The sequence below is a fragment of the Hevea brasiliensis genome, chromosome 6 (genome assembly GCF_030052815.1).
Source record: "Hevea brasiliensis isolate MT/VB/25A 57/8 chromosome 6, ASM3005281v1, whole genome shotgun sequence".
Lineage (NCBI taxonomy): Eukaryota > Viridiplantae > Streptophyta > Magnoliopsida > Malpighiales > Euphorbiaceae > Hevea > Hevea brasiliensis.
The window spans coordinates 28590447-28615668 of NC_079498.1; the positions used below are offsets into that span (position 1 = coordinate 28590447).

The 25222-nt window shown below is 37.3% G+C and overlaps 1 protein-coding gene across 2 annotated transcripts; it reads left to right on the forward strand.

Moving 5' to 3' along the window:
- Positions 1 to 205: 205 nt before the first annotated feature.
- Positions 206 to 3914, forward strand: LOC110644064 (calcium-dependent protein kinase 24-like). Of its 2 annotated transcripts, XM_058149292.1 has the most exons (9): positions 206 to 495; positions 778 to 845; positions 1545 to 1668; positions 1753 to 1896; positions 2449 to 2601; positions 2686 to 2801; positions 2940 to 3107; positions 3204 to 3437; positions 3579 to 3914. In XM_058149292.1, exons 1-9 carry the CDS (start codon positions 330 to 332, stop codon positions 3723 to 3725), a joined length of 1320 nt encoding a protein of 439 aa, XP_058005275.1. In that variant the 5' UTR covers positions 206 to 329; the 3' UTR covers positions 3726 to 3914. The 2 variants fall into 2 exon arrangements, with proteins under 2 accessions (XP_058005275.1, XP_058005274.1); XM_058149291.1 differs by having other exon boundaries at positions 206 to 845.
- The last annotated feature ends 21308 nt before the right edge of the window (positions 3915 to 25222 follow it).

The window sequence follows — 25222 nt, forward strand, 5'->3', positions numbered from 1 at the left end:
GATATGCCACAACCCACCAGGTGAACTTCAAATGGAAAAATTAAACATTAAACATTAGCCATTAATTAGTTAAGCAAAACAGCAAATAAACGGCATTAATTAAAATTCCCCTAATAAAATGGAGGGAATTAACCAATAAACCTACTTTTCTAACTACCAACACATCCTCCCCGTATTTAGTTTCTACCTTCATCCCTCATCCCTTCTATTAGGGTTTTTCCATTTTTCTCTTTCTCTCTCTCACCATGGGCTGCTCATAGCACAAGACTTAAATCAAGAAAAAGGAAAGAAAACAAGAAAGAAAAGAAACCCTAATCACATATCGCCCCATGGGAGGCTGCATTTCTGCACCTGTAAAAGCTGGTCGCATAATATCCAGGAGGTTGCATTATGACAACAGACCTAAACCCTTGCCAGAGAACAACTTGGTGTCGCCAAGGTCGACGAGTATCCAAGTTGGGAACGTGCTCAAGAACCCTACAGGGAATAACATTAGAGAAAAATACCAGATTGGGAAGGAGTTAGGAAGAGGAGAATTTGGGGTGACATACAAATGTTATGAAAAAGAAACATGGGATGCCTATGCGTGCAAGACTATATCGAAAGCGAAGCTGAAGACAGAAATAGATATAGAAGATGTGAGAAGAGAGGTTGAGATCATGAGGCATTTGCCTAAGCATCCAAATATTGTAAGCTTCAAAGAGGCTTATGAGGATAAAGACGCTGTTTATCTTGTTATGGAACTATGCGAGGGAGGTGAACTCTTCGATCGGATTGTGACTAAAGGCCATTACACTGAACGTGCTGCGGCAATGGTTACCAAGACCATTTTGGAAATTGTCAAGGTACAGTTTTATTCTTATATGTAGATTATGGGAAATGGAATCGATGCTCTTCGTTTCGTACGTGACATGAAAGAATAGCATAGAAAAATTTTGGTTGAGAACCATTTTATGTACCCAAGATACAAATTATACGAGACCCACATGTAACAAGTAAACCCCATCATTTATATCTTGGAAACAGAACTATCATTTCTATAATTCAGGCCCATTAGACCAGAAACCTAAAGAAAATAACAAGGACAAAATTGCAACTTTCCTTTTTTCTTTTTCAGCTTTGGGTATCATTTTTTTTTTAATAAGCAAAAACTTTTTATTAATAATTTCAGCAAAAACTTTAACTTGAAGCACCAAAACTAACCCTCACAACAAAACCCATACATCCAACCTAGGTGCCATGAGTTAAGTGAAAAAACCAAAACCAAAAGAAACCAACGAAAACAGAACTCGTAAAGACTAAACCAGCTTTGGCTTTCTTGGTATTGAAAAGGAAACCCGTGTCTGATATCATCTCCGTTTAGAAAAGAAGCATGTAAGCTAAGGCACCTATACTCGTGTATCATAACCCGAATACAACATATAGTAAAACGCACATATAAAATAAGTGAGATCCAGACGTTTATGAGCTAAAACAATTTGTTTTTGATAAGGAAACATAAATAATTTGCAATCCTAATATGTAAACTATGTGAATTCTTGCAGGTATGCCATGACCATGGAGTAATACACCGTGACCTAAAACCTGAAAATTTTCTGTTTGCAGATGCTGGAGAAAACTCCCAATTGAAGGCAATTGATTTCGGCCTCTCCATATTCTTCGAGCCTGGTATTATAAGCATCTTCGCTTGCAGGTTACATTAGTGTAAGTTGATATGATATAGGGTTTGAATAATGTTGTGCATGGCGGCAGATCATCGTTTCAGTGAAATAGTTGGAAGCCCATATTACATGGCTCCTGAGGTTCTAAGACGAAATTACGGAGCCGAAGTTGATGTGTGGAGCGCAGGTGTCATCCTCTTTATCTTGCTTTGTGGAGTTCCTCCCTTTTGGGCCGGTAATTTCCTTCCCAAAACAATCAATTTGGAATTATTATTCAAATATTAAGGCTCTTTTTATTTCGCGTAAAATAACTTGCATAGAAAATATTTTTTATAAAAATTATTTTTCAAAAAAATATTTTTCATAAAAATATTTTTTATTATTTAATTATAATATTAAATTAATTATTTATATTTATATCATACATATATAAGTATTTTTATATTTTATTAAGATCATCAAAGTCTAAAAAATAACAATCTTTTAAAAAAAATTCATTTTCCTTCAAAATAACTTAATTTTTTATTTAATCAAAAATTAAAAAATATTTTTCATTGATTAATTTTTTAGTGCCTCAAAATTAAATAATACAAAAATTATTTTTCAAGAAAATATTTTTTACAAAACAAACAAAACTTAAGGAGAATTTAATATTATTATTTAAACTATTGTTCGAAAAAACATCTTCTTAAATCAATTCCAAACAAACCAAGTAAAAGTGGTCAAGTTTCCTTTTTCTTGGAATATGTTCTGATGTGGGATTATGCCAAAAAAATGACTAGCACAGAAACTGAAGAGGGTATTGCACATGCCATTGTTGGGGGCAAAATAGATTTTGCAAGGGATCCTTGGCCTAGGGTTTCTGAACAAGCTAAGGAGCTAGTCAAGGGTATGCTAGATCAAAATCCTTACAACCGATTGACTGTTGAAGAAGTCCTTGGTAAGTATACATACCCTTTTAGTATTTTGGTTAGATATTGAAAGATCACTAACTTTAACAAATAAACTAATACTTATTGTGAAGAACACCCTTGGATACAAAATGCGAGGGATGTCCCTAATGTGAATTTAGGAGAAAATGTTAGAGCAAAGATCAAGCAATTTTCCTTGATGAACAAGTTCAAGAAGAGAGTTCTTAGAGTAAGTTGTGGAACCCTTAAATTTATTCCTTATATATATATATATATATATATATATATATATATATATATATATATATATATATATATATATATATATATATATTTTAAGTCTCAAAGAGAAACCTGTTTGTTTTAGGTGGTAGCAGACAACTTACCAGATGAGCAAATAGATGGGATCAAGCAGATGTTCTATACGATGGACACTGACAATACTGGAGACCTGACTTTTGAAGAACTCAAAAATGGCCTCCACCACATTGGACAGCCTCTTCCTGATCCTGACGTCCGGATGTTGATGGATGCAGTGTGTTTCTTTTTTCTTTTTCTCTTATATTTTTTGTATTCAAATTCTTCTCTATGGATGGAATTGTATAAGAATTTTATTTCATGAATCTAAAAGGCGGATATAGATGGAAATGGCACGCTCAGCATTGAGGAGTTTGTGGCAATGTCTATCCATCTGATAAAGATTGGGAATGATGAGCATCTCTCACAAGCTTTTAGGTTCTTCGACAAAAACCATAATGGATACATCGAGTTTGATGAATTGAAAGATGCAATGGAACATGACAACCTAGGTCCCAATAATGAACAGATCATCAAAGACATCATATCCGACGCCGATCTTGACCAAGTACTTCCCAAACAACACATTGCCAGCGAAATTGGTTTCATTTTTTTTTTTTTTTTTTTTTACAGTTAAACGATTGTGAGACGAATCCAACACCACTGTTATTTTTTAATTACTAAAGGGTTTGTGGAATTTCCTATGCAGGATGGTCGAATCAGTTATGAGGAATTTAAGGCAATGATGAAAAGTGGGATGGACTGGAAAATGGCTTCACGTCAATATTCCAGAGCAATGCTAAATGCACTGAGCATGAAATTAATCAAAGACAAATCTATACAGCTGAAAACATAATTTTTATTTTCCTGAAAGGTAATAGATGCAACTTGCAAATGGGTTGTCTTGTTTCCTCAGGAAACAGTGAAGAAAATTATTCAAACTAGAATACACAAGCAATTTGCGATGCTTGCTTGGCTTTTGTATACTAGGGTTTTTTGCAAAGTGTAAAAAGACCATTTAAGGAGAGAGTTGCAAGTTTTGACTTCGAGATTTATTTTTTTAATTATTTTTAATGATAATTAGGGTAAGACGGTATTGATGAGATTTTAAATTCGAGGCAAATTATCGTTGGACTCCCTCTTTAATAATTCTTCTGGAACAATTAGAGATGCACAATTTCATTTTAGAAGAGTTTTTTGCTAATTGCTCAATCACCCGTAAGCAGTCAAATACTAACAGTTAGTCTAGATAAAAACAATGAACAGTAAACTATCAGGAGCAGGCAGTTGACTAAATCTGGCATTAATTGAGCTTTGATTCCAAGTTCAGCGACACAATAAGACACTTTATGGAAATTAGTTCATCAGTCTCCCATGGCCATCGGGCTTCGGCGTCTCACATCGTTTGTGAAGTGTGCGTGTGTGAGAGTTTTATGGAAACAAAGATTCCATCAAAATTGTCATGGTTTTGATAATGGTCAATTCCCGTCACTGAACCCTATGTGCGTGTGTTCTCTCATTCATGACAAAAAAAGACAATGTCTGAGCGAATGCAGTGTGCATGTGTTGCGTCTGCGTTGGCATCTGTGGGGGACTAGCACTTCGCCATCCCACATCGTCTGTGGAGTGTGCGTATGTCACACCAAGATTGTTTGTCACCCTAAACACCTCAACGTGTGCACTTGTTCTTAACAAGCCTTAAGTCCCTTGATCTCACAGCAACTGGTTCCTTTGATGGAAACACACAATGGCCAAAACACAAGTCCCCAAAGCAACCGAAAATAAAATGGCATTCACCCAAACATGCACACGTAAAGAAAGGTAGAAGAAGAGAATGGATGCAAAGGAACTTGTATTGCTTCTTCAAATGGTTGTACACTTACAAGTATAACTCTCTCAAAATCTCTCTTACAAGTGTGTAACTCTCTATATCCAGAAAATGGGACCAAGTCCCCTATTTACACAAGGAGTGGCTGCCCTAATTGTAATGCTCTCGCCGTAGGTAGTCCGTACATTTTACTGTTCTGACGACTAATATCTGTTCGGACAGTCAAAATGTCTGGAACTACACCTAAACTATAGTGAGGAGGCATAAATTGAAGAAATAAATGTTAAGAAAATATAGGAAAAATTTAGAGAAAAATAAATTAAAGTTTAGAGGATTTATAAATTAGTACAAAAATAAAATTTAGAGAATAAAAATAATTAACACAAATTAATATTATGAGTTGAATTAGGAAAGAAGAAGAAAAGAAGAAGAAAAGCCAAAAAGAAAAATAAGCTTATGAAAATTTAAAACAAAATTAAGTACAATAAAAATATAAATATATAAGCCACATAAGACAAACCCCCAACCACCTTCATCTTCTTCCTCCACTTCTTCTCTCTCTCCCTCTCCCTTGTGCCGCCCACCTTGGCCCCTCAAGTCCTCCATTGATATTCAAGCTTCCAAGCTTGATTTCCCAAGCTTTCACTCACCAAAACCCATAACACTCTTCATTAAAAATACTCCCCACACCCTAAGGAAGCTATAGATACCAAAAAGAAGCAAGGAAAGTGAAGTTTAACAAGTTACAAAAAAAGGTTAGTGCTCAAAACTCTTAATCTCTTCTTTAAGCATGAAAATCATGCTAAACCAAGTGAAGATTTACATGAAATTAAAAAGAAAAATTTGGGAAAGAAACCCTTCAATTTGGCAGCCCTAGAGGAACTATGAAAATGATGGATTTTATTGGTTTTAGTTTAGTTAAGGAAGTTAATTAACAAGGTATTATATGTGAAAATTGATTTCATGGTTATATATATGAATTTGATGTTTGAAATTAGGGTTGTACACTTGAAAGTGGGGATTTTGTGACATTTTTTAATTTGACCTAATTGTGTTGAGATTGATGATAATAGATGTCACGACCCAGGGATGGGGTTGGGACGTGCTTGTTCAACCAGCTACGCACTGGGGTGGAAACTTCGTGTCCCACATCGGAAATGGGAAGAAAAGATTTGGACCATATATGTGGGAGCCTTCCTCACCTGGTCAGCGCGCTTTTGGGAATGAAACCTCCCAAGGGACAAATCCGTGAGGCCCATGGGCCAAAGCGGACAATACTAACTGGAGAAGGATCGGGCTGTTACAATTTGGTATCAGAGCTGGACTCCCTCTACTACGGTGTGTGGTGCGAGGACGCACCAGGCGGAAGCTGGTGGGCTTGTCACGACCCAGGGATGGGGTTGGGACGTGCTTGTTCAACTAGCTACGCACTAGGGTGGAAACTTCGTGTCCCACATCGGAAATGGGAAGAAAAGATTTGGACCATATATGTGGGAGCCTTCCTCACCTGGTCAGCGCGCTTTTGGGAATGAAACCTCCCAAGGGACAAATCCGTGAGGCCCATGGGCCAAAGCGGACAATACTAACTGGAGAAGGATCGGGCTGTTACAATAGAAGTCACATGTATGCTTATTTGGAGTTTGGAGAAGGAGGAGATTGAATTTTGGGAGTGTCAAATTTTCTGCAGGTTGGGACTCAATGAGTCCAGTGTGTTTGTTGAACACTAACTGACAATGTGTGACTCCAATTGGTATGAGGCCAATTGGAGGTGTTTTGGCACATCCAAACCTTCATTTTTCAAGCAGAAACCCTGCCCAAATTCTGTCAAAATCATGACCAATTCTCTGCCCAAACCCGGATGACCAAACACTGCTAACCCAGAAAATGACCAAATGAACAGTACGTGTTCATTTGGTCATAACTCTCTCTATACTGGTCCAAATAACCTAAAATTTCATCAATGGAAAGCTTAGACATAGGGCTACACTTTTAATGTAGACCACTTGACCCAGTTTTGCCTTTAACCAATTCAAATTATTAGCACAATTTGGGTCACTAAAACTGCCAACCCAGAAAATGACCAAATGAACTGTACGTGTTCATTTGGTCATAACTCTCTCTATACTGGTCCAAATGACCTAAAATTTCATCAATGGAAAGCTTAGACATAGGGCTACACTTTTAATGAGGACCACTTGACCCAGTTTTGCCTTTAACTAATTCAAATTGTTAGCACAAATTGGGTTACTAAAACTGCCAACCCAAAAAATGACCAAATAAACAGTACGTGTTCATTTGGTCATAACTCTCTCTATACTGGTCCAAATGACCTAAAATTTCATCAATGGAAAGCTTAGACATAGGGCTACACTTTTCATGAAGACCACTTGACCCAGTTTTGCCTTTAACCAATTCAAATTATTAGCACAAGTTGGGTCACTAAAACTGCCAACCTAGAAAATAACCAAATGAACAGTACATAACTCTCTCTATACTGGTCCAAATGACCTAAAATTTCATCACTAAAAAGCTTAGACATAGGGCTACACTTTTCATGAAGACCACTTGATCCAGTTTTGCCTTTAACTAAATCAAATTGTTAGCATAAGTTTAGTCACTAAAACTGCCAACCCAGAAATTGTCCTAAAATACTATTCCTTTGGTATTTTGACCATAACTTGAGTTCTATAACCCCAAATTCAGTGATTCAAAAACTGAAATTCAAGTTTAAACATTGAGGAGCAATTGTTATGAAGGAAGTGTGACTAAATAGACATCCTAACCTAGTCAAATTCCTAGATAAAGATAACACATCAACATGAACCTAAAGAAAGGTTCATGGGAAAAATGCTATATAGGATAATTAAAATACTCATAAGGAAAATTAAATATTAAAAATGATATGAATATGTAAATTAGGACTAATGTCCTATTAATATGAAATTAATGGTACCAATGAACAGTACTAGAAAATAGTAATAGTGAATAGTGCTAAATTAATTAAAAATTTTTAATTGCCCATAGTATACGTAGACTTATTTATTTAGTTTAGATAAATTGGTATACCAATTAGGGACTACAGATAGCGATCGCTTGTCTCAGAAAATCATGAACTGACAATATATGTCTGGTATAATTGTTCTACAGGCTATATGCCTACTTACTGGCCATTGTGCCTACTTTATTTCTGGCTTTACAAGCCCGACAGCTGGCCTCGTGCCTGACAGACGTATACTGGATAGACATATGATTGTCTAACCAGTATACACCCGTGCATCCAGCTTTTATAATTTGTTATAGGTTTCTTAGGCACTGATAAAAAAAAAATTAATTAAGACTTAAAATACAATAAGTAATCATAAAAGATCCCGATAATGTTAATTGTTTCCAAAGAGCAATAAAAATATAAAAGACCCAGAAATTATGAGTTGCAGATATTATTTCATATGTTAAATTATTGTTATTATAAATTATGCACCACTAAGCGTTATGCTTAGCGCGTTAGTTTTCCATCGCGTAGGTACTGGAGATCAGCCGCAGCAGCAGCACCAGTAGTGCACTGACAGAGCTCTGATCAAATCTGCCATTGTCCAGAGTCACCTCATCTGTCTTTTGTATTTTGGTAGGGCCTATGTATAGACTAGTATTTTGGTTTATTATGTTTAGTCATGATGTAATTACTAGTTTATGATGTATTTCATTTTAGACTTGAAATGAAAACTTATACTTGAAATGAAAACTTATAATTTATTATCTATGAATTTTCATATGAATGCAATAGATGATACTTTATTTTGAGATCTCATAAATAGTTGTGAATGATATGATAAAAGAGAATATGATATGGAAATATGTGAGATGACTATGAATATGTTAATAGGTGATAGTGGAACCTGCCAAATGCTAATAAAATAGAGGAGGATCTGTCCGGGTCTTCACAGAAATAAGATATAAAAACAAAAAAAAAAAAGAAAATTTCTACCCATAAATTACCTGACTTAAATGACATTAAAATTTACAATAGACATGACAAGACAAGATAGGATGCTCCGGCACCGAATGTAGCACTTCTTGCTCGACTATACAATAGACGGGTAAGGGGCGTCACATTTAGTGGTGTCAAAGCAGAGGTTTAGGTGGTCCTAGACCTAAATAGTTAAAAATAGATAGAATGCATCACATGCGTGGGCCTTTAAATAGAGTCGAGGTGACACTAATGCAGATCTGTTCTTTGTCTGTTTTATAGGATCGATGGCATCCGATCCTTTAGAGCACGGACCTCAAGGACCGATAGAGGAGGAAGTAAAGAATCACGCACCCGCACCTGCTCCTAGTCGGGGGAGAAGTGGTAGTAGAGCAGAGTCATCTCAAGGTATTGTGAGTAGGGCACAGCAAGCCTTCTATAAGCAGATGACACAGCTGTTCCGTCAGATCACTAGAGCCATTCCTCAGCCACAACCACCTCCACCTCTACAGCCACAGCCGCCACCACCACCACCACCTGTACCGCCACCTCTACCCCCACAGCCGCAACCTGTACACAGATCTCCACTAGAGAGACTGTGGAAGTATGGGGCAATTGACTTTAGAGGTAAGAGGGATGATGATCCAGCCGCAGCAGAGTATTGGTTGGAGAGGACAGAGAGGGTATTGCAGCAGTTGTACTGCACCCCAGAGCAGCAGTTGGAGTGTGCTCTGTCACTACTATAGGAGGATGCATATAGATGGTGGGTGACAGTATCTAGAGTGGTACAACCTGCATAAATCATTTGGGATTTCTTTCTGACTGAATTCAAAAAGAAATACATCAGTCATGTGTACTTGGAGGCCAGAAGGAAAGAATTCCTGGCACTGAGACAGAGACAGCTGACAGTCTCCAAATATTAGCAAGAATTCGTGAGACTTAGCGAATATGCATTGGAGTTAATGCCGACAGAGGTTGATAAATGCAGAAGATTTGAGGACGGACTGAATGACAACATCAGGTTGATAGTGACATCTCACCACTTCACAGATTTCTCTCTATTGATAGCATCAGCCCTTGATGTGGAGAGAGTCAGAAATGAAGAGCAGTCCAGAAAGGATAGGCAACGCAAGAGGGTTAGGTGCAGTCGGTCAGGTTCAAGGACACGGGTAGTAAGAGGCCCAAGGAGTCTCAGGGTCAGACTCAAGGTCGGGGCAAGAAATAGAATTCTCAGTTTGCTCCAAGGAGAGGAGGAGGACAATCTGGTGCATCAGTGGGTAGTTCACCTGGTGCAACTACACAGGGATCAGCCCCACCAACTCCTTGTGTACATTGTGGTAGACCCCACAGAGGAGAGTGCAGATTGTTGACAGGTGGATGTTTCAGATATGGGTCTACGGATCACTTCCTGAAGGATTGTCCACAGAGGAACACTAGTGCTCCAACTGCTCCACCTCAGATGGAGAGGTCTGCCCCAGCAGCACATAGGGGTAGAAGACCTGCGAGGCCTGATACAGCTGGTACATCATAGAGGCCTACTGTAGAGACAATGCAGAGGCAGGAGACTAGGGTAGCACCATGTGCTTATGCTATGAGAGCTCGAGATGAGCCAAAACCAGTTGATGTCATTAGAGGTACATTTTCTTTTTATGACCTGCTAGTATGTGCATTGATTGATCTGGGTTCCACACATTCATATGTGTGTATCACACCACCAGTTAATAGAGGGGTACAAGTAGAGGAACTAGAGGAGGACATACAAGTCACAAACCCTTTAGGCCATAGTGTCATGGTGAAAAAGGCCTATAAGGGTTGTCCTCTGAAGATATAAGGGTATGAGTTTTTAGCTGACTTGATTGAGCTACCATTCCACGAGTTCGATGTGATATTGGGTATGGACTGGTTATCACGTCATCAGGGGATGCTAGATTGTCTGCTAAAGAGGATGTCACTACAGACAGTAGATGGGGATGAGGTTACAATTGTGGGTGAAGGAACAAGTTGTCTTTCCACCATCATATCAGCCACAACAGCCAGGAGATTGATAAGAAAGGGCTGTGAGGCTTTCTTAGCACATGTGGTTGATACCAAGAAGACTAGCCCAAGCATGCAGGAGATTCCCACTGTATGTGATTTTTCGAATGTGTTTCCAGAAGAGTTGCTGGGGTTGCCACCCGATAGAGAAGTGGAGTTTGCTATAGAGGTTATACCGGGTACTGCGCCATTGTCCATTGCTCCATATAGGATGGCACCTACTGAACTGAGAGTGTTGAAAGTTCAGTTACAGGAGTTACTAGACAAGGGTTTCATATGCCCTAGTGTGTCACCCTGGAGAGCACCAGTGCTATTTGTGAAGAAGAAGGACGGTACCCTTCAGTTATGTATAGACTACCGATAGCTGAATAAGGTGACTGTGAAAAACAAATACCCTTTACCTAGGGTAGATGACCTGTTTGATCAGTTAAGGGGAGCTGGAGTATTCTCCAAGATAGATCTCAGATCAGGCTATCACCAGTTGAGAGTGAAGGAGATAGATGTTCCTAAAACTGCTTTTAGGACCCGGTATGGACACTATGAGTTCCTAGTGATGCCATTTGAGCAAACAAATGCACCAGCAGCTTTCATAGACCTAATGAACTGCATCTTTCATCCTTACTTGGATCGGTTTGTTGTGGTCTTTATAAATGATATATTAGTGTATTCTAAGAACCGGGAGGAGCATGATGAACACTTGAGAGTAGTACTACAAACACTGCGAGAAAAGCAGTTGTATGCCAAGTTATCCAAGTGTGACTTCTGGTTGGATGAGATATCCTTTCTTGGACACATTGTGTCAGTAGATGGAATCAGGGTAGATCCAAGGAAGATTAAAGCAATAGTTGAATGGAAGCCTCCCAGAAATGTAACAGAAGTCATAAGCTTTTTGGGGTTAGCTGGATACTACAGGAGATTTGTGAAGGGATTTTCCCTTATAGCAGCCCCACTGACTAAGTTACTGCATAAGAATGCAAAGTTTGACTGGAATGAAAAATGTCAAACTAGCTTTGAGAAGCTAAAGGCTATGCTTACAGAAGCTCCAATGTTGACACAGCCAGAGTCAGAGAAAGACTATGTGATCTACAGTGATGCCTCTCACAATGGGCTTGGGTGTGTTCTGATGCAGGAAGGGAAAGTAGTTGCCTATGCTTCTAGACAGCTAAGGCCACATGAAAAGAACTACCCAACTCATGATCTGGAATTGGCAGAAATAATATTTGCATTGAAGATATGGAGGCATTATCTATATGGTAAGAAGTGTTACATCTATACTGATCACAAGAGTCAAAAGTACTTGCCAACTCAGAAGGAACTCAATCTGAGACAGAGGAGATGGATTGAATTCCTTAAAGACTATGATTGTGTGATCGACTACCATCCTGGGAAAGCAAATATAGTGGCTGACGCCCTAAGTAGGAAGTCTATGATGGCTTTGAGAGCATTGAATGCTCGGTTGTCTTTTGCACAGGATGGGGTACTTTTGGCTGAGTTATGTGTAAAGCCAAGTTTGTTACAGCAAATACAAGAAGCAAAGTTAAGGGATGAAAAGTTGCTAATTGTTATGGGCAGAGCTCAAAAGGGGAAGGAGACTGATTATGAGTTGAAAGGAGATAGGTGCCTGTACTATAAAGGCAGAATATGTGTACCAAGAGATGAGGAACTAAAGAAGAATATCTTGAAAGAGGCGCACAATAGATTTCATGCTATGCACCCAGGAAGTACCAAGATGTACCAAGACCTGAAAATACATTATTGGTGCCCTGGAGTGAAGAAAGAGATTGGTGATTTTTGTGACTAGATGTTTGACATGCCAGCAGGTTAAGGTTGAGCATCAGGTCCCATCAGGGTTTTTGCAACCTATATCCATACCAGATGGAAATGGGACCGCGTTACCATGGATTTTGTGACTAGGCTACCATTGACACAGAGGAAGCATGATACTATATGGGTGATTCTGGATAGATTGACCAAGTCAGCTCATTTCCTACCAGTTAAAACCAACTACTCATTAGAGAGATTAGCAGAAATTTACATAGATGAGATAGTCTGGCTACATGGAGTGCCAACATCGATCATATCTGATCGAGACCCGAGATTTACTTCGAGGTTTTGGAAGAGCCTACAGGAGTCTTTAGGCACTCGACTACACTTCAGTATGGCTTTTCATCCACAGACTGATGGACAGTCAGAACAGGTGATTCAGGTAACCCTTAGTACCTAGTAAGTTATTATAAATATTAAAAGACTACTAAAAATGATATGAATCACATAATAGGTATTGGAGGATATGTTGAGAAGCTGCATCATTGATTTTGAAGGAAGTTGGGAGAAGTATCTTCTTTTGGTAGAGTTTGCTTACAATAACAGCTACCATGCCAGTATAAAAATGGCTCCATATGAAGCGTTGTATGGGAGGAGATATAGAGCTCCCTTATGCTGGACAGAAATGGGTGAGGAGAAAGTAGTGGGCCCAGATTTAGTGAGACAGACAGAGAAAAAAGTAAAACTCATCAGAGATAATTTGAAGATCACCTCGGACAGACAGAAGTCATATGTCAACCTGAGGAGAAAGGATATAGAGTATGAAGTTGGTGATAAGGTGTTTCTTAAGGTATCACCATGGAAGAAAGTGCTAAGATTTGGTAAGAAGGGTAAGTTGAGCCCTAGGTTTACTGGTCCATACGATGTCATTGAGCGTGTGGGTCCAGTAGCCTACAGGCTAGCTTTACCACCTGAGTTGGATAAGATCCACAGTGTATTCCATGTGTCGACGCTCAGGAGATACAAATCAGATCCTTCACATGTCATTTCAGCAGAGGAGATAATTGTGCAACCTGATTTGACATATGAAGAAAAACCCGTTAGAATCTTGGCACAGGAAGTGAAAGAACTCAGAAACAAGAGGATCCCACTAGTGAAAGTCTTGTGGAGACACCACAACACAAAAGAAGCGACATGGGAGAGTGAGGAGATGATGAGGCAACAGTTCCCTCAGCTCTTCACATTAGGTAAATTTCGAGGACGAAATTATTATTAGAGGGGAAGAATTGTAACGCCCTTGCTATAGGTAATTCGTACATTTTACTGTTCTGATGACTAATGTCTGTTCGGACAGTCAAAATGACTAGAACTACACCTAAACTATAGTGAGGAGGCATAAATTGAAGAAATAAATGTTAAGAAAATATAGAAAAAATTTAGAGAAAAATAAATTAAAGTTTAGAGGATTTATAAATTAAGACAAAAATAAAATTTAGAAAATAAAAATAATTAACACAAATTAATATTATGAGTTGAATTAGGAAAGAAGAAGAAAAGAAGAAGAAAAGCAAAAAAAAAGAAAAATAAGCTTATGAAAATTTAAAACAAAATTAAGTACAATAAAAATATCAATATATAAGCCACATAAGACAAACCCCCAACCACCTTCATCTTCTTCCTCCACTTCTTCTCTCTCTCCCTCTCCCTTGTGCCGCCCACCTTGGCCCCTCAAGTCCTCCATTGATATTCAATCTTCCAAGCTTGATTTCCTAAGCTTACTCACCAAAACCCATAACACTCTTCATTAAAAATACTCCCCACACCCTAAGGAAGCTATAGATACAAAAAAGAAGCAAGGAAAGTGAAGTTTAACAAGTTACAAAAAAAGGTTAGTGCTCAAAACTCTTAAGCTCTTCTTTAAGCATGAAAATCATGCTAAACCAAGTGAAGATTTACATGAAATTAAAAAGAAAAATTTGGGAAAGAAACCCTTCAATTTGGTAGCCCTAGAGGAACCATGAAAATGATGGATTTTGTTGGTTTTAGTTTAGTTAGGAAAGTTAATTAACAAGGTATTATATGTGGGAATTGATTTCATGGTTATATATGTGAATTTGATGTTTGAAATTAGGGTTGTACACTTGAAAGTGGGGATTTTGTGACATTTTTGAATTTGACCTAATTGTGTCGAGATTGATGATAATAGAAGTGACATGTATGCTTATTTGGAGTTTGGAGAAGGAGGAGATTGAATTTTGGGAGTGTCAAATTTTCTGCAGGTTGGGACTCAATGAGTCTAGTGTGTTTGTTGAACACTAACTAACAATGTGTGACTCCAATTGGTATGAGGCTAATTGGAGGTGTTTTGGGACATCCAAACCTTCATTTTTCAAGAAGAAACCCTGCCCAAATTCTGTCAAATCATGACCAATTCTCTGCCCAAACCCGGATGACCAAACACTGCCAACCCAAAAAATGACCAAATGAACAGTTCATTTGGTCATAACTCTCTCTATACTGGTCCAAATGACCTAACATTTCATCAATGGAAAGCTTAGACATAGGGCTACACTTTTCATGAAGACTACTTGACCTAGTTTTGCCTTTAACCAATTCAAATTGTTAGCACAAGTTGGGTCACTAAAACTGCCAACTCAGAAAATGACCAATACGTGTTCATTTGGTCATAACTCTCTCTATACTGGTCCAAATGACCTAAAATATCATCAATGGAAAGCTTAGACATAGGGATACACTTTTCATAAGAACCACTTGACCCAGTTTTGCCTTTAACCAATTCAAATTGTTAGCACAAGTTGGGTCACTAAAACTACCAACCCAGAAAATGACCAAATGAACAGTACGTGTTAATGTGGTCATAACTCTCTCTATACTGGTCCAAATGACCTAAAATTTCATCAATGGAAAGCTTAGACATAGGGCTACACTTTTCATGAAGAACACTTGACCCAATTTTGCCTTTAACCAATTCAAATTGTTAGCACAAGTTGGGTCACTAAAACTGCCAACCCAGAAAATGACCAAATGAATAGTACATATTCATTTGGTCATAACTCTCTCTATACTGGTTCAAATGACCTAAAATTTCATCAATGGAAAGCTTAGACATAGGGCTACACTTTTTATGAAGACCACTTGACCTAGTTTTGCCTTTAACCAATTCAAATTGTTAGCATAATTTGGGTCACTAAAACTGCCAACCGAGAAAATGACCAAATGAACAGTACGTGTTACCACTTGACCCAGTTTTGCCTTTAACCAAATCAAATTGTTAGCACAATTTTAGTCACTAAAACTGCCAACCCAGAAATTGTCCTAAAATACTATTCCTTTGGTATTTTGACCATAACTTGAGTTCTATAACCCCAAATTCAGTGATTCAAAAACTGAAATTCAAGTTTAAACATAGAGGAGCAATTGTTATGAAGGAAGTGTGACTAAATAGACATCCTAACCTAGTCAAATTCCTAGATAAAGATAACACATCAACATGAACCTAAAGAAAGGTTCATGGGAAAAATGCTATATAGGATAATTAAAATACTCATAAGGAAAATTAAATATTAAAAATGATATGAATATGTAAATTAGGACTAATGTCCTATTAATATGAAATTAATGGTACCAATGAACAGTACTAGAAAATAGTAATAGTGAATAGTGCTAAATTAATTAAAAATTTTTAATTGCCTATAGTATACCTAGATTTATTTATTTAGTTTAGATAAATTGGTATACCAATTAAGGACTACAGATAGCAGTACTGCCAACCGAGAAAATCATGAACTGACAATATATGTCTTGTATGATTGTTCTATAGGCTATATGCCTACTTACTGGCCATTGTGCCTACTTTATTTCTAGCTTTACAAGCCTGACGGTGGATCTCGTGCCCGACAGCTGGCCTCGTGCCTGACAGACGTATATTGGATAGACATATGGCTGTCTAACCAGTATACACCCGTGCATCCAGCTTTTATAATTTGTTATAGGTTTCTTAGGCACTGATAAAAAAAAAATTAATTAAGACTTAAAATACAATAAGTAATCATAAAAGATCCCGATAATGTTAATTGTTTCCAAAGAGCAATAAAAATATAAAAGACCCAGAAATTATGAGTTGCAGATATTATTTCATATGTTAAATTATTGTTATTATAAATTATGCACCACTAAGCGTTATGCTTAGCGCGTTAGTTTTCCATCGCGTAGGTACTGGAGATCAGCCGCAGCAGCAGCACCAGTAGTGCACTGACAGAGCTCTGATCAGATCTGCAATTGTCCAGAGTCACCTCACCGGTCTTTTGTATTTTGGTAGGGCCCATGTATAGACTAGTATTTTAGTTCATTATGTTTAGCCATGATGTAATTACTAGTTTATGATGTATTTCATTTTGGACTTGAAATGAAAACTTATAATTTATTATCTATGAATTTCCATATGAATGCAATAGATGATACTTCATTTTGAGATCTCATAAATAGTTGTGAATGATATGATAAAAGAGAATATGATATGGAAATATGTGAGATGACTATGAATATATTAACATGTGATAGTGGAACTCGCCAAATGCTAATAAAACAGAGGAGGATCTGTCCCGGTCTCCACAGAAATAAGATATAAAAAAAAAATTCTACCCATAAATTACCTGGCTTAAATGATATTAAAATTTACAATAGACATGACAAGGCAAGATAGGGTGCTCCGGCACCGAATGTGGCACTTCTTGCTCTGCTATACAATAGACGGGTAAGGGGCGTCACACTAATGATGCCCAACATGTGGCTGAGTTTAAAACAATTCAAATACAAAAGTCAAATATTCATTGGGAGGGAAATATCTTAATGGACAAGGGAAGCCACCTGCAGCCACCACCTCATCTCTAACTGTTACACTTGCAGTGGCAATTGGGAGCTCCTTGGCGCCTTGGTGCTGGACTCCAATCTGCTGGCCCACATGCCCTCACATGGGTTGCCTCTCTTCCTTGCCTTGTCCCATGTTGCATGGCTGGTGCCCCTCTTCTTGTTCACGTTGCATGGAATGGTGTCATTACCATGCATGTGAATTCTCTTGCCCTATGCATGTAGTCTTCACGTCCCTCTCTCCTTGTTCATTTCGGCCAACATGTTCCATGTCCCATTGGCGTAGCTTTGTGCCCATGGTCCTTCTCCACTTGGGTAGCCCTTCATGCAAAAATTTGTTGGACATTTTGGGAGCAATATTTGGGAGGTGACACTCTCCCCTATTCATTCTGGCAATGCCCCCATTGCCTCAAGCTGTTAGCGCCTCACTACCTCTTCATGCTACCATAATTTCAACTTGTGTTCCCAGCTAGTCTCCTCAACTTTATGCCCTCTCCATTTCACCAAATACTCGATGTACCCAGGATGAGCGCCCCATTGTGGTATTGCCCGATGTGCCAAGATTTCTTCTGGTTCGTGTTCTAAGGTGGTAGTAACTGCTACGAGTGCTTTCTTGGATTTATTTCTTGTTGGGTCTTCACAATCTGCGTAGTATGGCTTCAAGAGACTAATATGGAACACAGGATGGCACTCCAAATATGCATAAAGCTTCACACGGTAGGCAACATTCCCAACCCGCTGCTCTATGGGAAATGGTCCCTCATACTTTCTCAACAGTCCTTTGTGTCGCTTGCCATGAGTGCGCTGGAACAACCTAACCATCACCAAGTTGCCCACATTAAACTCTAAGTGTCTCCTCTTGGTGTCAGCCCACTTCTTCATTTTCTTTGTAGCCCTTGCCAATGAAGTCTTTTCAAGCTTCACTTTCTCTTTCCAATCTTTGGCAAATCTAAAGGCACTAGGGTTTGGACTCTTGTATGGAACTATCACCGTCTGAGGGGTGAGAGGCTGTTGTCCAGTGGCTACTTCAAAAGGGCTTGCTCCCGTTGCCTCACTCCTTTGCAAATTATAGGAGAACTGCGCCACATCAAGCAACTCGGGATAGTCCCTTTGGTTGGCACTCACATAGTGCCGCAAATATAGCTCCAGTAGTGCATTAATCCTCTCTGTTTGTTCGTCGATCTGGGGGTGAAAACTGGTGGAGAAATTCAATTCTGTGCCCCTCAACCTGAACAATTCAGTCCAGAACATACCTATGAACCTTGCGTCTCTGTCGCTAATAATGGTCCTTGGCAGCCCCCAATATTTTACGACACCTTTGAAGAATAACCTGGCGGCTTCCCTTGCATCAAACTGAACCGGATACTTGCTGAGCCTATCAACCACAACCATAATGTTGCCGAGCCTATTCACCTTCGGTAGCCCAACAATAAAGTCCATCGAGATACTTTCCCATGGCCGGCTGGGAGTTGGGAGGGGTTCTAGTAATCCTGCGGGTCTCCTTTTGTCTCCCTTGTCTTGTTGACACACAAGACATGTCTTCACATAAAGCTAAATGTCGTCCAGCATCCTTGGCCAATAATAACCTCTCTCCAGTAAGGCTTGCATGCGTTGAGCACCTGGATGGCCAGCCCATTTCACATCATGGCATTCCCTCATCAATTCCTTCCTCAAGCTGCCCCACCTTGGCACAAAACTGCCCCTCTTCTAGTCCATACCAACTGTAATGCCCTCACCATAAGTAGTCAGTATATTTTACTGTTTCGACGACTAATGTCTGTTCGGACAGTCAAAATGTCTGGAACTACACCTAAACTATAGTGATGAGGCATAAATTGAAGAAATAAATGTAAAGAAAATATAAAAAAAAATTAGAGAATTTATTAATTTGTATAAAATAATAAAAATGACCCGATATGCATTATGAAGGGCATTTTGGTCATTTCACGCCAGAGGTGAATTTTGATCTAAATGTCAAATTAAAATTTAGAGAATAAAATAATTTACATAAATTAAAATTTATGAAATAAATTAGGAGAATGATAAGAGAAGAGAAAAGAAAAGAAAAGAAAAGAAAATGGCTTAGGAAAAATTAAAAAAAAAAATAGAGTACACATATAAATATATAAATATAAAGCATAAGAGACAAAACTCACCAACTAAAGTCATCTTCTCCATCTTTTCCCTCTCTCTTTGCCGTCCACCATTGTCTCCCATTTCCTCCATTGTTGTCAAGCTTCCAATCTTGATTTTTCAAACTTCCACACACCAAAACCCATAGCCCACTTCATAAAAAAAATACTCCCCACACCCTAAGGAAGCTATAGACATCCATTGGAAGCAAGAAATTTGAAGTTAGAGAAGCTCAAGTAAGGTTAATGCACTAATCCCTCTTCTTCTCTTTATTAAACATGAAAAGCATGTTTAGCCAAGCATAAATATCATTAAAACAAAAAGAAAATCTTGAGGAAAGAACCCTTAAATTTTTGGCAGCCATGGAACTTGATGTTTGTTGCTTTTAAGTGATGAAAAATGGTTCCATAAGAATGTGTGATGAGTTGAAATGTTTGGGTGTTTGATTGTGCAGTGTTTGTGAAAATTTAAAACTTTGAAAACTAGGGTTTGAGTAAATGCTTGAGGACTTAGTGTACATATTGAAATTAACTTATTGAGTTGAGATTTTTGCTTATAGAAGTGTATTGCATGCAAATTGAAGTAAGGAAGTTGAAGGAATAGAGATATTGGGAGTGTTCAATTTTCTGCAAGTTTGGACTCAATGAGTCCAGTGGGTTTATTGACCCATAACTAAAAATGTGTGACTCCAATTGGTATGAGGCCAATTGAAGTTGAAAATAGACTCAAAATAGCCCATTTTTCATGTGGACACCATGGGTAAATTTTGCCAAAATCATGACCAATTCTCTACCCAAACCCGGATGACCAAACACTAAAACCCAGAAAATGACCAAATGAATAGTACGTGTTCATTTGGTCATAACTCTCTCTATACTAGTCCAAATGACCTAAAATTTACATCAATGGAAAGCTTAGACATAGGGATACACTTTTCATGAAGACCACTTGACCCAGTTTTGCTGTTAACCAAATCAAATTGTTAGCAAAAGTTCAGTCACTAAAACTGTCAACCCAGAAATTGTTCAAAATACTGTTCCTTTGGTATGCTTGACCAGTTTTGGCAAAAATGCCATAACTTTATCTCCAAAGCTGGAAATTGAGTGAAACTAGTGCCAAAAGTTTTATAAGACATAGCACAACAATTTTTGTGTTTTGACCAAGCTCTAGAAACCATTGCATCCTAGGGAAAATATTAGCCAAAATTAGGAATTGAAATCTAGAATATGTTAAGTGGAACCCAGAATGCCATTTGATACCCGTGTGTTCATTTGGCCATAACTCCCACTAGGAAATTCCATTTGAGATGTGCCAATATGATCTGGAAACATGATACTTAGGGCTACAACATTGATTTAGACACCTTTGCCAAATTCTAAGTGTAAAGACCCTAAAAAGAGGGTCAAACATACCGCCCTGAAGTTTGATTATTGCCTTTATAGGATTGAGAGTCCAGGTTAATACATTGACTATAACTCACTATACCAAGCTTGAAAAATTATGAAATTGTACCTGGGAGTCCCTAAGACATAGAGGAACATATCTTGTGAAAGAACCTAAGTCTAAAAATGACCATAAAATAATCAAATGACTAGTCAAATTTTATTGACCAGGAATTGTAAATTCTAGACAGCTTAGAGGCAAAGGGACCTGTTATGGTATTTTGATTATAACTTGAGTTCTATAATCCCAAATTGAGTGATTCAAAAAATAAAATTCAAGTTTAAATATAGAGGAGAAATTGTTGTGAAGGATGTGTGACTAAATAGACATCCTAACCTAGTCAAATTCCTAGATAAAAATAACACATCAACATAAACCTAAAGAAAGGTTCATGAGAAAAATGCTATATATGATAATTAAAATACTCATAAGGATAATTAAATATTAAAAATGATATGAATATGTAAATGGGGACTAATCTCCTATTAATATAAAATTAATGGTACCAATGAACAGTACCAAAAAATAGTAACAGTGAATAGTGCTAAAATAATTAAAAATATTTAATTACCCATAGTATACCTAGACTTATTTATTTAGTTTGGATAAATTGGTATACTAATTAGGGATTACAGATAGCAGTACTGCCTACCGAGAAAATCATGAACTGACAAAATATGTCTGGTATGATTGTTCTACAGGCTACATGCCTACTTACTAGCTATTGTGTCTACTTTATTTCTGGCCTTATAAGCCTGATAGCGGGTCTTGTAACGCCCTCACCATAGGTAGTCCATACATTTTACTGTTCCAACGACTCATGTCTGTTCGGACAGTAAAAAATATCTGAAACTATACCTAAACAATAGTGAGGAGGCATAAATTGAAGAAATAAATGTTAAGAAAATATAGGAAAAATTTAGAGAATTTATTAATTGGTATAAAATAATAAAAATAACCCGATGAGTACCATAAAGGGCATTTTGATCATTTTACACCTAGAGGTGAATTTTGACCTAAATGTCAAATTAAAAATTAGGAAATAAAATAATTAACATAAATTAAATTTATGAATTTGAATTTGAAAAATGAGAAGAGAAAGAAGAAGAAAAGAAAAGAAAAGAAAAGGAAAGAAAAGAAAAGAAAGGTAATAGATTTATTAAATTTAAAAACAATAAAGTGTACATAAATGTATATATATAAATACCCACAAGAGACAAAACCCTACCAACCATCTTCTTCTTCCTCTTCTCTCTCTCCCCTTGCCGTCTCCCTTGGTCTCTCCCTCCCCACCATTGTTATCAAGCTTAAAGCTTGATTTCCTCTTCATTTACCCATCAAAACCCATAGCTCTCTTCACAAATAATTCTCCCCACTCCATAAGGAAGCTTTAGATACCCATTTAAAGAAGAGAAATTGAAGTTTGCAAGTTAGGTCACAAGGTAAGTGCAAATATACCACTCCCTCTCTTCTTTAAATCTTGTAAGAATGATGAGATGAGTGAGTATTCCATGAAAATGAAAACAAATAAAAAGGAATTGAAGAACCCTAATTTTGGTAGCCATGAATCTTGTGAGGTTTGCTATTTTTAAATGATGAAAAATGGTTCCATAAGGATGTTTGAATAGTTGATATGATAAGAAGTGTAAAAGAGTTGAGTTTGTGTAAATTGGGTGATTGGAATTAGGGTTTATGTATATGATATGGGGACTTTATGTAAATGCTTGAAATTGACTTGGTTGAGTTGAGATTGTTGCTTATAGAAGTGCTATGCATGCCAATTGAAGTAAGGAAGATGGAGGAAATTGAAATTGAGAGTGCTTGTTTTCTACAGGTTTTGGGACTCATGAGTCCAGCATGAGTTTTAAACCATAACTGAAAATATGTGACTCCAATTGGTATGAAGCCAATTGCAGATGAAACTAAACCCAAAATAGCCCATTTTCCATGAAGAAACCATGCCCAAATTCTGTCCAAAACTTGACCTAAATACTGCCCAAATCCGGATTACCCTGCATCAAACCTAGAAAATGACCAAATGAACAGTATGTGTTCATTTGGTCATAACTCTCTCTATACTGGTCCAAATGACCTAAAATTTACATCAATGGAAAGCTTAGACATAGGACAACACTTTTCATGAAGACCACTTGACCCATGTTTGCCTTTAACCAAATCAAATTGTTAGCACAAGTTCAGTCACTAAAACTGCCAACCCAGAAATTGTCCAAAATACTGTTCCTTTGTTATGCTTGACCAGTTTTGGCAAAAATGCCATAACTTTGACTCCAAAGCTGGAAATTGAGTGAAACTAGTACCAAAAGTTTAATAAGACATATCACAACAATTTTTGTGTTTTGACCAAGCTCTAGAAACCATTGCATCCTAGGGAAAATATTAGCCAAAATTAGGAATTGAAATTTGGAAAATGTTAAGTGGAACCCAGAATGCCATTTGATACCCGTGTGTTCATTTGGCCATAACTCCCACTAGGAAATTCCATTTGAGATGTGCCAATATGATATGGAAACATGATACTTAGGGCTACAACATTGATTTAGACACCTTTGCCAAATTCTAAGTGTAAAGACCTTAAAAAGAGGGTCAAACATACTGCCCTGAAGTTTGGTTATTGCCTTTATAGGATTGAGAGTCCAGGTTAATACATTGACTATAACTCACTATACCAAGCTTGAAAAATTATGAAATTGTACCTGGGAGTCCCTAAGACATAGAGGAACATATCTTGTGAAAGAACCTAAGTCTAAAAATGACCATAAAATGATCAAATGACTAGTCAAAGTTTATTGACTAGGAATTTTAAATTCTAGACAGCTTAGAGGCAAAGGGACCTGTTATGGTATTTTGATTATAACTTGAGTTCTATAACCCTAAATTCAGTGATTCAAAAGCTAAAATTCAATTTTAAACATAGAGGAGCAATTGTTATGAAGGAAGTGTGACTAAATAGACATCCTAACCTAGTCAAATTCCTAGATAAATATAACACATCAACATGAACCTAAAGAAAGGTTCATGGGAAAAATGCTATATATGATAATTAAAATACTCATAAGGATAATTAAATATTAAAAATGATATGAATATGTAAATTGAGACTAATGTTCTATTAATATGAAATTAATGGTATCAATGAATAGTATCAAAAAATAGTAACAGTAAATAGTGCTAAAATAATTAAAAATGTTTAATTGCCCATAGTATACCTAGACTTATTTATTTAGTTTGGATAAATTGGTATACCAATTAGGGACTACAGATAGCAGTACTGACAAAATATATCTGGTATGATTATTCTACAGCCTATATGCCTACTTACTGGCTATTGTGCCTACTTTATTTTTGGCTTTACAAGCCTAACAGTGGGTCTCGTGCCCGACAGCTGGTCTCGTACCTGATAGACGTATACTGGATAGACATATAGATGTCTAACCAGTATACACCAGTACATCCAGCTTTTATAATTTGTTATAGGTTTCTTGGACACTGATAAAAATTAATTGAGACTTAAAATACAATAAGTAATCATAAAAGATCCCGATAATGTTAATTGCTTTCAAAGAGCAATAAAAATGTAAAAGACCCAGAAATTATAATTTGCAGATATTATTTCAATTGTTAAATTATTGTTATTATAAATTATGCACCACTAAGCGTTATGCTTAGCGCGTTGGTTTTCCATCGCGTAGGTACTGGAGATCAGTCCCATCAACCACAGCAGCAGCACCAGTAGTGCACTAAAAGAGCTCTGACTAGATCTGCCACTGTCCAGAGTCATCTCACTGGTCTTTTGTATTTTGGTAGGGCCCATGTATAGACTAGTATTTTGGTTCATTATGTCTAGTCATGATGTATTTCATTTTGGACTTGTAATTAAACTTTGAGATTGAAATGAAAACTTGTAATTTATTATCTATGAATTTCTATATGAATACAATAGATGATACTTCATTTTTAGATCTCACAAATAATTGTAAATGGTATGATACACGAGAATATGATATGGAAATGTGTAAAATGAATATGGACATGTTAACAGGTGATTAGTGGAACCTGCCAGATGCTAATAAAATAGGGGAGGCTCTGTCCGGGTCTCCACAGAAATAAGATATAAATATATATATATATATATATATATATTCTACACATAGAATACATGTTTTAAATGACATCAAAAGTTTACAAGAGACATGATAAAACAAGATAGGGTGCTCCGGCACCCAAAGTGGCACTTCTTGCTTGGCTATACAGTAGACGGGTAAGGGGCATCACATTTAGT